The sequence below is a fragment of the Coregonus lavaretus genome (genome assembly GCF_964263955.1).
Source record: "Coregonus lavaretus genome assembly, chromosome: 11".
Lineage (NCBI taxonomy): Eukaryota > Metazoa > Chordata > Actinopteri > Salmoniformes > Salmonidae > Coregonus > Coregonus lavaretus.
The window spans coordinates 46,064,382-46,081,900 of record NC_139998.1 but is presented as its reverse complement, the minus strand read 5'-3'; the positions used below and the strand labels follow the sequence as shown (position 1 = coordinate 46,081,900).

The 17,519-nt window shown below is 42.2% G+C and overlaps 1 protein-coding gene across 1 annotated transcript in view; it reads right to left on the bottom strand.

Annotated features, from left to right (window-relative positions):
• Positions 1-17,519, bottom strand: part of LOC311137561 (microtubule-associated serine/threonine-protein kinase 3-like) — a gene marked incomplete at both ends in the record, with an annotated part of 65,987 nt that overhangs the window by 44,445 nt on the left and 4,023 nt on the right. Inside the window, one exon of the mRNA XM_084172078.1 lies at positions 8,440-8,520. Coding sequence (XP_084028204.1) covers positions 8,440-8,520 — 81 coding nt within the window. The remainder of the gene's footprint in view (positions 1-8,439; positions 8,521-17,519) is intronic.

Here is a 17,519-nt window from a genome sequence, read left to right as displayed (position 1 = left end):
AGGTTTCCTCCAGACGTGACACTTGGCATTCAGGCCAAAGAGTTCAATCTTGGTTTCATCAGACCAGAGAATCTTGTTTCTCATGGTCTGAGAGTCTTTAGGTGCCTTTTGGCAAACTCCAAGTGGGCTGTCATGTGCCTTTTACTGAGCAGTAGCATCCGTCTGGCCACTCTACCATAAAGGCCTGATTGGTGGAGTGCTGCAGAGATGGTTGTCCTTCTGGAAGGTTCTCCCATCTCCACAGAGGAACTCTAGACCTCTGTCAGAGTGACGATCGGGTTCTTGGTCACCTCCCTGACCAAGGCCCTTCTCCCCCGATTGCTCCATTTGGCCGAGCGGCCAGCTCTAGGAAGAGTCTTGGTGATTCCAAACTTCTTCCATTTAAGAATGATGGAGGCCACAGTGTTCTTAGGAAACTTCAATGCTTCAATATTTTTTGTGTGCTTCGACACAATCCTGTCTCGGAGCTCTAGGGACAATTTCTTCGACCTCATGGCTTGGTTTTTGCTCTGACATGCACTGTCAACTGTGGGACTTTATATAGCCAGGTGTGTGCCTTTCCAAATCAAGTCCAATCAATTGAATTTACCACAGGTGGACTCCAATCAAGTTGTAGAAACATCTCAAGGATGATCAATGGAAACAGGATGCACCTGAGCTCAATTTCGATTGGCATAGCAAAGGGTCTGAATACTTATGTAAATAAGGTATTTCAGTTTATTTTATTTTATAAGATGTGCTAAAATTTCTAAAAACCTGTTTTCGCTTTGTCATTATGGGGTACTGTGTGTAGATTGCTGTGGGAAATGTTTTATTTAATCCATTTTAGAAAAAGTCTGTAACGTAACAAAATGTGGAAAAAGTCAAGGGGTCTGAATACTTACCGAAGGCACTGTATGCATCCTTACTCAACAAATGCATCCCAACAAAAAGCGATTCAATATCACACACGTATCCTCCACTCCAATTTTAGACTATTTCCTTTTTGTTCCAGTTTTACAATACTACTGTTGTCCATTCAGAGCATTCATCTTCACCAAATTTGCTTGACTCACTGCTTGATTCGAACACAGCATCCACTTCCGCCATCTTCCTGGTCCCCTCTTCATGCACATTTTCTCACGACCTCCTTATCCACAATGTAAAAGCCCATTACATTATGGAGGACCAAAGTACTCAAAATGAAATATATAAATAAATGAAGATAAATTAGTAAATAGCCTAATTAAATACCACATACTCAAGATGAAATAAAATAAATGAATAAATAAATAAATGCAAATAAATACAAATGTATTGCCTCTGAAATGTATGGCATCAAATGGATGAATAAATTCAATAACACTTGAATAAAAAACATCTACAGTGGCTTGCAAAAGTATTCACCCCCCTTGGCATTTTTCCTATTTTGTTGCCTTACAACCTGGAATTAAAATGGATTTTTGCCCATTCTTCAAGACAAAACTGCTTCAGCTCCTTCAAGTTGGATGGGTTCCGCTGGTGTACAGCAAACTTTAAGTCATACCACAGATTCTCAATTGCATTAAGGTCTGGGCTTTGACTAGGCCATTCTAAGACATTTAAATGTTTCCCCTTAAACCACTTGACTGTTGCTTTAGCGCCATCCATCATTCCTTCAATTCTGACCAGTTTCTCAGTCCCTGCCGATGAAAAACATCCCCAATAAAAATCAATTTAAATTACAGGTTGTAACGCAACAAAATAGGAAAAACGCCAAGGGGGATGAATACATTTGCAAGGCGCTGTATGAGGTAGGCATAGGCCTATAAGGTTAGGGTAAAACCAATTTGAGACTGTTCCTCTGACATAGGCTTCTTTAAATAGTTACATTTAAAACCAATTGCTGCTTCCATTCTTGTGTTGAGCATTAAAACATAAGGATCTCATATTTCACAAAAATGCAAGACGAATATCAGTTTTGCAAGGAACTGGGAGATCATCAATATAGGATAAAACTTTTTAGTTTTCATTATAAATGTCATGTTAATATAAATTGTCAGTACATTTACATTACATTTGAGTCATTTAGCAGATGCTCTTATCCAGTGTGAGTGTTAGTTTACGAGTGTTCCTTCCCTTTTCCAGATATATCCCCCCCCCCGACCAGTTGAATCCATGTGAAAGCTATGATCCTTTATTGATGTCACTTGTTAAATCCACTTCAATCAGTGTAGATGAAGGGGAGAAGACAGGTTAAAGAAGGATTGTTAAGCCTTGAGACAATTGCGACATGGATTATGTACAGTGGGGGAAAAAAGTATTTAGTCAGCCACCAATTGTGCAAGTTCTCCCACTTAAAAAGATGAGAGAGGCCTGTAATTTTCATCATAGGTACACGTCAACTATGACAGACAAATTGAGAATTTTTTTTCCAGAAAATCTCATTGTAGGATTTTTAATGAATTTATTTGCAAATTATGGTGGAAAATAAGTATTTGGTCACCTACAAACAAGCAAGATTACTGGCTCTCACAGACCTGTAACTTCTTCTTTAAGAGGCTCCTCTGTCCTCCACTCGTTACCTGTATTAATGGCACCTGTTTGAACTTGTTATCAGTATAAAAGACACCTGTCCACAACCTCAAACAGTCACACTCCAAACTCCACTATGGCCAAGACCAAAGAGCTGTCAAAGGACACCAGAAACAAAATTGTAGACCTGCACCAGGCTAGGAAGACTGAATCTGCAATAGGTAAGCAGCTTGGTTTGAAGAAATCAACTGTGGGAGCAATTATTAGGAAATGGAAGACATACAAGACCACTGATAATCTCCCTCGATCTGGGGCTCCACGCAAGATCTCACCCCGTGGGGTCAAAATGATCACAAGAACGGTGAGCAAAAATCCCAGAACCACACGGGGGGACCTAGTGAATGACCTGCAGAGAGCTGGGACCAAAGTAACAAAGCCTAACATCAGTAACACACTACGCCGCCAGGGACTCAAATCCTGCAGTGCCAGACGTGTCCCCCTGCTTAAGCCAGTACATGTCCAGGCCCGTCTGAAGTTTGCTAGAGTGCATTTGGATGATCCAGAAGAGGATTGGGAGAATGTCATATGGTCAGATGAAACCAAAATAGAACTTTTTGGTAAAAACTCAACTCGTCGTGTTTGGAGGACAAAGAATGCTGAGTTGCATCCAAAGAACACCATACCTACTGTGAAGCATGGGGGTGGAAACATCATGCTTTGGGGCTGTTTTTCTGCAAAGGGACCAGGACGACTGATCCGTGTAAAGGAAAGAATGAATGGGGCCATGTATCGTGAGAATTTGAGTGAAAACCTCCTTCCATCAGCAAGGGCATTGAAGATGAAACGTGGCTGGGTCTTTCAGCATGACAATGATCCCAAACACACCGCCCGGGCAACGAAGGAGTGGCTTCGTAAGAAGCATTTCAAGGTCCTGGAGTGGCCTAGCCAGTCTCCAGATCTCAACCCCATAGAAAATCTTTGGAGGGAGTTGAAAGTCCGTGTTGCCCAGCGACAGCCCCAAAACATCACTGCTCTAGAGGAGATCTGCATGGAGGAATGGGCCAAAATACCAGCAACAGTGTGTGAAAACCTTGTGAAGACTTACAGAAAACGTTTGACCTGTGTCATTGCCAACAAAGGGTATATAACAAAGTATTGAGAAACTTTTGTTATTGACCAAATACTTATTTTCCACCATAATTTGCAAATAAATTCATAAAAAATCCTACAATGTGATTTTCTGGAATTTTATTTCTCATTTTGTCTGTCATAGTTGACGTGTACCTATGATGAAAATTACAGGCCTCTCTCATCTTTTTAAGTGGGAGAACTTGCACAATTGGTGGCTGACTAAATACTTTTTCCCCCACTGTATGTGTGCCATTCAGAGCGTAAATGGGCAAGACAAAAGATTGAAGTGCCTTTGAACGGGGTATGGTAGTTGGTGCCAGGTGCAACAGTTTGTGTCAAGCCTCCTGTAGCTCAGTTGGTAGAGCATGGCGCTTGCAACACCAGGGTTGTGGGTTCGTTTCCCGTGGGGGGCCAGAATGAAAAATGTATGCACTCACTAACTGTAAGTCGCTCTGGATAAGAGCGTCTGCTAAATGACTAAAATGTAAGAACTGCGACACTGCTGGATCTTTCATGCTCAACAGTTTCCCGTGTGTATCAAGAGTGGTCCACCACCCAAAGGACATCCAGCCAACTTGACACAACTGTGAGAAGCATTGGAGTCAACATGGGCCAGCATCCCTGTGGAACGCTTTCGACACCTTCTAGAGTCCATGCCCTGATGAATTGAACAACTCAATATTGTTTTGTACAATCAGTGTATATTGCATGCAAGTGTACTAGTGTAGTCACATTATTTCAGTAAGAGGATGCTTTTCTCCTTTCTCCATAGTGCACCTTTCAAATAATGACAAAGAAAATGTTAGGTGAGCAGTTGATAAAAATCTCAAGTGAGTGTGTAAAACGCATCCACAACAGTGCAAATGTCATGATCAAGTGCACTCAAGATAGACAGTGTTGCAGCTGTGGATGAGCTATGGCTATGGGAGGGGGCAGTGCTATCCAGGTTAGGGATGCCAAGCTCTTAATGGAAGTGGTGTGTCTTTCCCTGGATACAGTATGCACCTCTGCTGTCTTTTAATTTGTGGGATGACCCTAGGTCTATGGAAGAGCTTCAGGCTACTGATCAGCGGTTGAAATGTTATCCTGGTTAGGGGTGCCAAAGATATTGGTGGGCGTCTAGCCGATACCGTCATTTTCCTGGAGATGACAAGCAACTTTATAGTGTACTTATTGCTAGGGAGCATGGGGTCTATTCTGCACAGGAGCAGCTATGCAATCCGAGATTATGTGGCAGGACCAGAGATGGGATTTGTTAGAAGATTACAGGTAGGGGAGTGTGGGGTAAATTGAGCCAAAGAGTTAGTTGAGCCACCCCTTGTTTCTAGGAAACCATACATAAAATGTATCATGTGACCAAATACTTAGGAAGAGCTCATCATTTCATGGAGCCTGTGAATGAAGAAACCACATGGTGGTAAGCAAGTTAGATCCAAAAAACAGATTTTCACTAAGTCAAATGAATTTATTGTGTTATAGGTTTCATGATGCTTCTATCTAAACCAAAGTAGACCGTTTTAAGATTGTTTTATACATCAGTTGGGGTCTCTATAAGCTACAATATGAGGTCCTAAACCTAGCATGAAAGTGCATCCTTAATATAGTCCAAATGTTTGCCTTGGGGTAAATTGAGCCAATGGCCACAATTCAACATACAAATTATGATTACATTTAGTTCGTTTTATGCATAATGTATTTCAAATAATAGTTGTTTAAAAAACAAAAAATAACAAAAATGACAGTTAAATGCTCAGCACTACAAAAAACGGAAGGGTAAGTGATATTGAACAGAAAGATCTTGATCTGAATGTAGGCATACTGTGCATTTCAGTTATACAATATACCACACCCCCATTCCATGAATTAAACTTTGACCTACAAGCACCATCATCCACTGTAACAGGACACCTTCACCCACTTACTCCAAGGTGGCTCAACTTACCCTGTCCCTATGCTCAATTTACCCCATACTCGGGGTAAGTTGTGCCAAGAGACCACTTTTTTTGGACAAGCTATGGTTTTCAAAACTGTTATGTTTACATAAATTCTGATTATTTCCAGGGATACACAACCTCCTGAAATATATGCAGATCTCTTTGTTTGAACGAATACTATATTTCCCTTGACGTAGTGATGCTGAATGTCAAAAATGGCTCAACTTACCCCACTCTCCTCTACATTAGGTGCATTCCTACTAACTAAAAGTAGAGTTTGGAATTTTAGCTGAGCCATAACTTGAGGCCAGTAGAGAAGGATGAGAAGAGATGTCATATGATATTTTGGCTGCCTGTATGATATGGTGCATGGTGGGAGGCCAAAATAGTTTTACAGTTGGATCAAGGCCTTGATAAAACTTTAATTGAGTTAAGGGTAAGGAATGGTTGGTGTAGAGATTTCAGGATAGTATAGAGAAACAAATTGATGCACAACACTGTAAAATAGAAGAATCTTGGCTGGTGATCAAATAAATAATTTAATTTAAACTAAAATGAAGTTCATCTGTAATCTTAAAATATCAACAGTTCCTCTGTTAACAGAACTGAACAACATTCTTGGTAGTTTTGCCAAATTATCAAGATACAGATATGATTTCTCGCTATATATTAAAATAACCTAGTGCTCGCTACATAGCATGCTGGATGCAGCTTCTGTTTGCCAAATCAGTTTCTTTCCTCTGCAGTGCACCATTGGGGGTTGCCAGACAACCCACATAGGCTGGAAAGACAACTAAGATGTTTTGTTTTTTCCACCATAAGCACAGATACAGTGGGGGGGAAAAGTATTTAGTCAGCCACCAATTCTGCAAGTTCTCCCACTTAAAAAGATGAGAGAGGCCTGTAATTTTCATCATAGGTACACGTCAACTATGACAGACAAATTGAGAAAAACAAATCCAGAAAATCACATTGTAGGATTTTTAATGAATTTATTTGCAAATTATGGTGGAAAATAAGTATTTGGTCACCTACAAACAAGCAAGATTTCTGGCTCTCACAGACCTGTAACTTCTTCTTTAAGAGGCTCCTCTGTCCTCCACTCGTTACCTGTATTAATGGCACCTGTTTGAACTTGTTATCAGTATAAAAGACACCTGTCCACAACCTCAAACAGTCACACTCCAAACTCCACTATGGCCAAGACCAAAGAGCTGTCAAAGGACACCAGAAACAAAATTGTAGACCTGCACCAGGCTAGGAAGACTGAATCTGCAATAGGTAAGCAGCTTGGTTTGAAGAAATCAACTGTGGGAGCAATTATTAGGAAATGGAAGACATACAAGACCACTGATAATCTCCCTCGATCTGGGGCTCCACGCAAGATCTCACCCCGTGGGGTCAAAATGATCACAAGAACGGTGAGCAAAAATCCCAGAACCACACGGGGGGACCTAGTGAATGACCTGCAGAGAGCTGGGACCAAAGTAACAAAGCCTAACATCAGTAACACACTACGCCGCCAGGGACTCAAATCCTGCAGTGCCAGACGTGTCCCCCTGCTTAAGCCAGTACATGTCCAGGCCCGTCTGAAGTTTGCTAGAGTGCATTTGGATGATCCAGAAGAGGATTGGGAGAATGTCATATGGTCAGATGAAACCAAAATAGAACTTTTTGGTAAAAACTCAACTCGTCGTGTTTGGAGGACAAAGAATGCTGAGTTGCATCCAAAGAACACCATACCTACTGTGAAGCATGGGGGTGGAAACATCATGCTTTGGGGCTGTTTTTCTGCAAAGGGACCAGGACGACTGATCCGTGTAAAGGAAAGAATGAATGGGGCCATGTATCGTGAGAATTTGAGTGAAAACCTCCTTCCATCAGCAAGGGCATTGAAGATGAAACGTGGCTGGGTCTTTCAGCATGACAATGATCCCAAACACACCGCCCGGGCAACGAAGGAGTGGCTTCGTAAGAAGCATTTCAAGGTCCTGGAGTGGCCTAGCCAGTCTCCAGATCTCAACCCCATAGAAAATCTTTGGAGGGAGTTGAAAGTCCGTGTTGCCCAGCGACAGCCCCAAAACATCACTGCTCTAGAGGAGATCTGCATGGAGGAATGGGCCAAAATACCAGCAAGTGTGTGAAAACCTTGTGAAGACTTACAGAAAACGTTTGACCTGTGTCATTGCCAACAAAGAATATATAACAAAGTATTGAGAAACTTTTGTTATTGACCAAATACTTATTTTCCACCATAATTTGCAAATAAATTCATTAAAAGTCCTACAATGTGATTTTCTGGATTTTTTTTCTCATTTTGTCTGTCATAGTTGACGTGTACCTATGATGAAAATTACAGGCCTCTCTCATCTTTTTAAGTGGGAGAACATGCACAATTGGTGGCTGACTAAATACTTTTTCCCCCCACTGTAACCTTTCCTCCAAATGACTTCCAATAGTTAAGACATTTAATAGCAGCTTCATTTTGTACGTTGCAACATTTTATCCAAACAATATGTATGGTTCAGAGATTGAAAAATGTAGGACTTTCATCAGTCAAATGAAATAAGCAAAAATAATTTCTGTAAATCTACGTCTGCTTTAAAGCACTATCTTCATAATTAAATGTTACATTTTAGCTAGTCATTTAGCAGACGCTCTTATCCAGAGCAACTTACAGGAGAAATTAGGGTTAAGTGCCTTGCTCAAGGGCACATCAACAGATGTTTCACCTATTCGGCTTGGGATTTCGAACCAGCAAACTTTCAGTTACTGTCCGAACGCTCTTAACTGATAGGCTACCTGCCGCCCATGTCCCTCACAGGATCTGTTCTCAAGCCACTTGTGTGGCTGTGTACTGTATGTGGGCTGTCTTTCTTACCTCCAGGGATGTAGGGTTTGTAAGGGGCTGCAGGGGCTGCATGGGCTCAGTAAAGTTGGGCTCTGGCAAGTGGGTGACAAACTGTAAGACAAGACACAGTCACATGAATAAGTGTGTTGACTCAGCATGGTCGCTGTTGCCAACCAGTGTCTGGGTAACGTCTCACTTTCATTGGCTGACACTAATAGGTCCGTGATAGACACTCGGCAACTGTTTGCAAATGGTGGGGCAGCACCCCACTCCGCAGCCGCTGTTTTGGGATACTTTTTCCAGACAGTACCTGATTGTACAGTATATATGATAGTCTGTCATCGGATAGATACTTCAATGTTTACATTTTAGTCATTTAGAAGACGCTCTTATCCAGAGCGACTTACAGTAGTGGGTGCGTACATTTAAGTACTGGTCCCCCATGGGAATCGAACGAACAACCCTGGCATTACAAGCGCCATGCTCCACCAACTGAGTCACACATGACACCAGATCAATGTCCAGGGCATGTCACAGCATGATTTTTGTCGCTTGCTGTTTCCAGTCAAAGCAGAAGTTAAATGAACAGACCTTTCAGACCACTTATTGATTACTTTGGCCTGGTTCCCCCATTGATAAGGTTATTGTCCAAGTCTATCGCTATAACACTGGTGGTCTGATAGGTCTAGCCGCTAATGTCCCAATGTAGACACCATTGAGAATCAGAGATTTACACATACCAGTCCACCAGAAGAGGCTGGTGGGAGGCGCTATAGCAGGACGGGCTCATTGTAATGGCTGGAATGGAATTCTTGGAACAGTCTCAAACATGTGGTTTCCATATGTTTGATGTGTTTGATACCTTTCCATCATTCCATTCCAGCCATTACAATGAGCCCGTCCTCCTATAGATCCTCCCACCAGCCTCCACTGCAAATCAAATGTTATTGGTCACATACACATATTTAGCAGATGTTATTGCGGGTGTAGTGAAATGCTAGTGTTTCTAGCTCCAACAGTGCAGTAGTATCTAACAATTCACAACAAATCTAAAAGTAAAATAATGGAATGAAGAGATATATAAATATTAGGACGAGCAATGTCTGAGTGGCATTGACTAAAATACAGTAGAATACAGTATATACAAATGAAATGAGTTAAACAGTATGTAAACATTATTAAAGTGACTACTGTTCCATTTAAAGTGACCAGTGATTCCATGTCTATGTACATAGGGCAGCAGCCTCTAAGGTGCAGGGTTGAGTAACCAGGTGGTAGTAGGCTAGTGATTGCTATTTAACAGTCTGATGGCCTTGAGATAGAAGCTGTTTTTCAGTCTCTCGGTCCCAGCTTTGATGCACCTGTACTGACCTCGCCTTCTGGATGATAGCGGGGTGAACAGGCCGTGGCTCGGGTGGTTGATGTCCTTGATGATCTTTTTGGCCTTCCTGTGACATCGGGTGCTGTAGGTGTCCTGGAGGGCATGGGTTGGGCAGACCGCACCACCCTCTGGAGAGCCCTGCGGTTGCGGGCAGTGCAGTTGCCATACCAGGCGGTTATACAGCCAGACAGGATGCTCTCAATTGTACATCTATAAGTTTGTGAGGGTCGTAGGGGCCAAGCTGAATTTCTTCAGCCTCCTGAGATTGAAGTGGCGCTGTTGCGCCTTCTTCACCACACTGTCTGTGTGGGTGGACCATTTCAGATTGTCAGTGACGTGTACACCGAGGAACTTTAAGCTTTTCACCTTGAATAGGGGCGTGCTCTCTCTCAAATGAATAGGGGCGTGCTCTCTCTGTTGTCTCCTGAAGTCAGCTCCTTCATTTTGTTGACGTTGAGGGAGAGGTTATTTTCCAGGACCCCCCGCCAGGGCCCTCACCTTCTCCCTGTAGGCTGTCTCGTCATTGTTGGTAATCAGGCATACTACTGTTGTGTAGTCTGCAAACTTGATGATTGAGTTAGAGGCGTGCGTGGCCACGCAGTCATGGGTGAACAGGGAGTACAGGAGGGGGCTGAGCACGTACCCTTGTGGGGCCCCTGTGTTGAGGATCAGGGTAGTGGAGGTGTTGTTTCCTACCTTCACCACCTGGGGGGCGGCCTGTCAGGAAGTCCAGGACCCAGTTGCACAGGGCGGGGTTCAGACCCAGGGCCCCGAGCTTAATGATAAGCTTGGTGGGTACTATGGTGTTGAAGGCTGAGCTATAGTCAATGAACAGCATTCTTACATAGGTATTCCTCTTGTCCAGATGGGATAGGGCAGTGTGCAGTGCAATGGCGATTGCATCATCTATGGATCTATTGGGTCGGTATGCAAATTGAAGTGGGTCTAGGGTGTCAGGTAAGGTGGAGGTGATATGATCCTTAACTAGCCTCTCAAAGCACTTCATGATGACATAAGTGAGTGCTACGGGATGATAGTCATTTGGTTCAGTTACCCTTGTTTTCTTGGGAACAGGAACTATGGTGGACATCTTGAAGCAGGTGGGGACAGCAGACTGGGATAGGAAGAGATTGAATATGTCCGTAAACACTCCAGCCAGCTGGTCTGCGCATGCTCTGAGGACGCGGCTAGGGATACCGTCTGGGCCCGCAGCCCTGCGAGGGTTAACACGCTTAAATGTCTTACTCATGTCGGCCACGGAGAATGAAAGCCAAAGTCCTTGGGAGCGGACCGCGTTGGTGGCACTGTGTTATCCTCAAAGCGGGTGAAGAAGGTGTTTAGCTTGTCCGGAAGCAAGACGTCAGTATCCACGACGTGGCTGGTTTTCCCTTTGTAATCCGTGATTGTCTGTAGACCCTGCCACATACGTCTCGTGTCTGAGCCGTTGAATTGCGACTCCACTTTGTCTCTGTACTGACGTTTTGCCTGTTTGATTGCCATACGGAGGGAATAATTACACTGTTTGTATTCGACCGTATTCCCAGTCACCTTGCCGTGGTTAAATGCGGTGGTTCACGCTTTCAGTTTTGCGCGAATGCTGCCATCTATCCACGGTTTTTGGTTTGGGTAGGTTTTAATATTCACAGTGGGAACAACATCCCCTACAGTGCCTTGCAAAAGTATTCATCCCCCTTGGCGTTTCTCCTATTTTGTTGCATTACAACCTGTAATTGAAATTGATTTTTATTTGGATTTAATGTAATGGACATACACAAAAGTCCAAATTGGTAAAGTGAAATGAAAAAAATAACTTATTTAAAGAAATTCTAAAAAAATTAATAATGGAAAAGTGGTGCGTTTGGTGTTCGCCAAAAGGCATGTGGGAGACTCCCCAAACATATGGAAGAAGGTGCTCTGGTCAGATGAGACTAAAACTGAGCTTTTTGGCCATCAAGGAAAACGCTATGTCTGGTGCAAACCCAACACCTCTCATCACCCCGAGAACACCATCCCCACAGTGAAGCATGGTGGTGGCAGCATCATGCTGTGGGGATGTTTTTCATCGGCAGGGACTGGGAAACTGGTCAGAATTGAAGGAATGATGGATGGCGCTAAATACAGGGAAATTCTTGAGGGAAACCTGTTTCAGTCTTCCAGAGATTTGAGACTGGGCGGAGGTTCACCTTCCAGCAGAACAATGACCCTAAGCATACTGCTAAAGCAACACTCGAGTGGTTTAAGGGGAAACATTTAAATGTCTTGGAATGGCCTAGTCAAAGCCCAGACCTCAATCCAATTGAGAATCTGTGGTATGACTTAAAAAGTACACCAGCGGAACCCATCCAACTTCAAGGAGCTGGAGCAGTTTTGCCTTGAAGAATGGGCAAAAATCCCAGTGGCTAGATGTGCCAAGCTTATAGAGACATACCCCAAGAGACTTGCAGCTGTAATTGCTGCAAAAGGTGGCTCTACAAAGTCTTGACTTTGGGGGGGGTGAATAGTTATGCACGCTCAAGATGTCTGTTTTTTTTTTTCTTATTTCTTGTTTGTTTCACAAGAAAAAATATTTTGCATCTTCAAAGTGGTAGGCATGTTGTGTAAATCAAATGATACAAACCCCCCAAAAATCCATTTTAATTCCAGGTTGTTAGGCAGCAAAACAGGAAAAATGCCAAGGGGGGTGAATACTTTCGCAAGCCACTGTATACACTTCCTGATGAACTCAGTCACCATGTCCGTGTATCCGTAAATGTTATTCTCAGAAGCAACCCGGAACATATCCCAGTACACGTGATCAAAACAATCTTGAAGCATGGATTCTGATTGGTCAGACCAGCGTTGAATAGACCTTAGAACGGGTGCTTCCTGTTTGAGTTTCTGCCTATAGGAAGGGAGGAGCAGAATGTAAGGGAGGAGCAGAATGGAGTTGTGTCTGATTTGCCGAAGGGAGGGCCTTGTAGCCATCCCGGAAGGGAGAGTAACAATGGTCGAGAGTTTTTGTAGCGCGAGTACTACAGGCAACGTAAAGATAGAACTTCAGTAGCGTTTTCCTCAAATTTGCTTTGTTAAAATCCCAGTACACAGTCTTATGTTTTGAACATACTATTAGCTCATGCTGTCTGTCCTCTGTATTCTATAGGAAGACTCATACATTCAGGTCCATCATTATTGCCACCCTTGATAAAGATGAGCAAAAAAGACTGTATAAAATAAATTATACAAATACTGAGCTATATTGCATGCATAAAATGTTGGAAAATTATATTGTTTTATACTAATACAATTGCTCAGAGAAATATATTTTGTAATAAAAAAACTCAAAAAGATAGGGGTCAGAATTATTGGCACCCCTGTTTTCAGTACTCCAGCACCCTATCCTTCGAGGCTCAAATCAAATCAAATTGTATTTGTCACATGCGCCAAATACAACAGGTGTAGACCTTACAGTGAAATGCGTACTTACAAGCCCTTAACCAACAATGCAGTTTTAAGAAAGAATACCCCAAAAAAAAATTTACACACTAAAAATACTATATAAAATAATACGAAATAAAAGTAACAAATAATTCAAGAGCAGCAGTAACATAACAATAGCGAGGCTATATACAGAGTCAATGTGCGGGGGCACCGGTTAGTCGAGGTAATTGAGGTAATATGTACATGTAGGTAGAGTTATTAAAGTGACTATGCATACAGTGAGAGAAAAAAGTATTTGATCCCCTGCTGATTTTGTACGTTTGCCCACTGACAATGAAATGATCAGTCTATAATTTTAATGGTAGGTTTATTTGAACAGTGAGAGACAGAATAAATAAATAAAAATCCAGAAAAACGCTTGTCAAAAATGTTATACATTGATTTGCATTTTAATGAGGGAAATAAGTATTTGACCCCTCTGCAAAACATGACTTAGTACTTGGTGGCAAAACCCTTGTTGGCAATCACAGAGGTCAGACGTTTCTTGTAGTTGGCTACCAGGTTTGCACACATCTCAGGAGGGATTTTGTCCCACTCCTCTTTGCAGATCTTCTCCAAGTCATTAAGGTTTCGAGGCTGACATTTGGCAACTCAAACCTTCAGCTCCCTCCACAGATTTTCTATGGGATTAAGGTCTGGAGACTGGCTAGGCCACTCCAGGACCTTAATGTGCTTCTTCTTGAGCCACTCCTTTGTTGCCTTGGCCATGTGTTTTGGGTCATTGTCATGCTGGAATACCCATCCACTACCCATTTTCAATGCCCTGGCTGAGGGAAGGAGGTTCTCACCCAAGATTTGACGGTACATGGCCCCGTCCATCGTCCCTTTGATGTGGTGAAGTTGTCATGTTCTCTTAGCAGAAAAACACCCCCAAAGCATAATGTTTCCACCTCCATGTTTGACGGTGGGGATGGTGTTCTTGGGGTCATAGGCAGCATTCCTCCTCCTCCAAACACGGCGAGTTGAGTTGATGCCAAAGAGCTTGATTTTGATCTCATCTGACCACAACACTTTCACCCAGTTCTCCTCTGAATCATTCAGATGTTCATTGGCAAACTTCAGACGGGCATGTGTATGTGCTTTCTTGAGCAGGGGGACCTTGTGGGCGCTGCAGGATTTCAGTCCTTCACGGCGTAGTGTGTTACCAGTTGTTTTCTTGGTGACTATGGTCCCAGCTGCCTTGAGATCATTGACAAGATCCTCCCGTGTAGTTCTGGGCTGATTCCTCACCGTTCTCATGATCATTGCAACTCCACGAGGTGAGATCTTGCATGGAGCCCCAGGCCGAGGGAGATTGACAGTTATTTTGTGTTTCTTCCATTTGCGAATAATCGCACCAACTGTTGTCACCTTCTCACCAAGCTGCTTGGCGATGGTCTTGTAGCCCATTCCAGCCTTGTGTAGGTCTACAATCTTGTCCCTGACATCCTTGGAGAGCTCTTTGGTCTTGGCCATGGTGGAGAGTTTGGAATCTGATTGATTGATTGCTTCTGTGGACAGGTGTCTTTTATACAGGTAACAAACTGAGATTAGGAGCACTCCCTTTAAGAGTGTGCTCTTAATCTCAGCTCGTTACCTGTATAAAAGACACCTGGGAGCCAGAAATCTTTCTGATTGAGAGGGGGTCAAATACTTATTTCCCTCATTAAAATGCAAATGAACTCATACATTTTTGACATGCGTTTTTCTGGATTATTTTGTTGTTATTCTGTCTCTCACTGTTCAAATAAACCTACCATTAAAATTATAGACTGATCATTTCTTTGTCAGTGGGCAAACGTACAAAATCAGCAGGGGATCAAATACTTTTTTCCCTCACTGTAGATAAAACATTATAGAAAAAGGCTCAGTGTTGTTATGAGACTGGAGACCACATTGGGAGGGATCTTAGACCATTCCTCCATACATAACCTTTTTAGATCTGTAATATCCTTTGTCTGCTCTTATGGACTGCCCTCTTCAATTCAAACCACAGGTTTTCATTGGGGTTCAAGTCCGTAGACTTAGATGGCCATTGGAGGAATGGTCTAAGATCCCTCCCAACATGTTCTCCAATCTCATAAAACATTTTAGAAAAAAGGCTCAGTGTCGTTATCCTCACAACGGGAGGGTGCAAGAGTATCGAAAACAGCAACAGGGCCAACAGTAACATGGCCAATCATTTTGACCCCTATCTTTTTTAGATACTTGTTAAACAAAATATATATTCTCTGAGCAAATAAATTGATATAAAATAATATTATTTCAAAAAAAATTCTGCACAAACCAGTGCAGAACATAGCACCGGCTACTGCAGCAGAGGGCTCTTTAGAAACCAGTGCAGAACATAGCACCGGCTACTGCAGCAGCGAGATGAGCCTGTTGTCATAGTAATAAAGAGAGATGGTTGGAAAACAAGCCTCTGCACAAAGACACTGCACTGTGCTAGGTCATAATTACCTATCACTCACGCCTCTTTATATCCTCATCAATTCAGTTGATTTTCTTCTCACCCCTCCAACCCATCTACAATGCTCTGAATCACGACGGTCCCACATTGGATTGCAGCTCTCCACCCACTTCATTACTTCATTACACACTGAATTTGCTGCATCACACATTCAAACCTGAGAGCTCCCATGTTTTCATTGAATTTTGTGAAAATAACTTGATGTGTGAAGCGTTCTGTGAACACTGTGCTCGTTTAGAAAAGGGGCTCTGCAGTGCGGTTATAATGCTCATCGTGCTGCACCCACAAAAGTGGGGGTCAATGCGCTGAGCTTGTGATCCATGCGAGAGTCAGATAGGTTTTGGAGAGGAAGCTCCGACTGTACACTTTATAGATCAACATCTAGTGGGCAGAAGGCAGGCAACCCCTGGTTACATTGGCTCAGGAAGGAGAGTGGGTGGAAAGAAAATAACTGCAGCAATGCTAATCCTTTGAGGGAGGTAGGAATCACAGTAAAGCGGTTGAAAAATGGGTGCATATTACCAAAATGACAGACATTTGAGTAGGGAGTGAGTGATATGTGAATTGGGATTTTGGTCATAATTAATACCACATCATGTGTTTGACACTGGCCTGAATCAAAGCTATGTGACATCTGAAACCATCCCCCCCCCAACAAAGTAAGAAGTATCCCTCAAATTCACAGCAAGTTTATGATCTGATAATTGGTTCCATTTCGGTAACACTTTACTTGACACCTAGCATCATAACACATTATGACACGGTCAGAACCATGTCATAATATGTCATAACAGCTGACGTAACTTGTCTTAACCTGTCATAATATGGTCATAACACTGTCATGACACATATTTAGACCTGTTGTGACATACATTGCGTTATTTTATGGCTGGTTATGACACCTACTTAAGAGTGTAAAAATCCACAAAACCTACCACACAAGGCAAAACATTCCATTACACCATAGCCTACTTGTCAACAGTATGTTTATGTTATATTTCCCTGTACTGTATATATTAAGAAACACCTAACTTTACAAATTCCAAGGGTACATCATGAGGTTGGAGTAAGATATTTCAGATACAAAGGCCCAACTGCCTGGAATAATTTACCTATAGAAATCAGGGCATTAAAATCACACAGTGAATTTAAGAAAGCCCTTTTTCAACTGTTTGTTTTTAACTAATAGAAACATCACTATGTAACGATATTTGTATATATTATAGGTACTATTAGTTGTATTAGTAGTTATAGCAGAAGTGTTATTAGTTGTAGGCCTATTAGTAGTTGTACAAAAAAAAATTATGCTGTTAATGTACTTAAAAATGTGTATTATTATTATTTTTCATTGTTATTATTATTAGACAGTAGTTGCCATATTATTGTTACTAAGTATTGTTTGTTTGATTTGTATTTTTCATTTGGACACACTTGAAAACGAGATGGTGCATCTCAAGAGATTTCATCCTGAAAAATGTCAATTAAATATTTTCTGAAATTGACCATATTAAATTATCATTGTAATTGCGCACACATTGATGTCAGACATGCTCCTACCCCAATGCTCTGTTGCTGATGACTGGGATGAATGCAGGAGCAGATTTCAGGAGCAGGACAAGACACCCTCTTTGTGACTGATGACTGACATAAGGACATGTACGTGATAGGCCTATCTGGCTTATATGATTATGATGGTCATAACGCTTCTTGACAGTGTCATAAAGTGCATTTTCTTAGTCCAAGCAAAGTGATACAGGATGGTCATAATGCTTCATGACTGTCATAAAATGTATTTTCTACAAG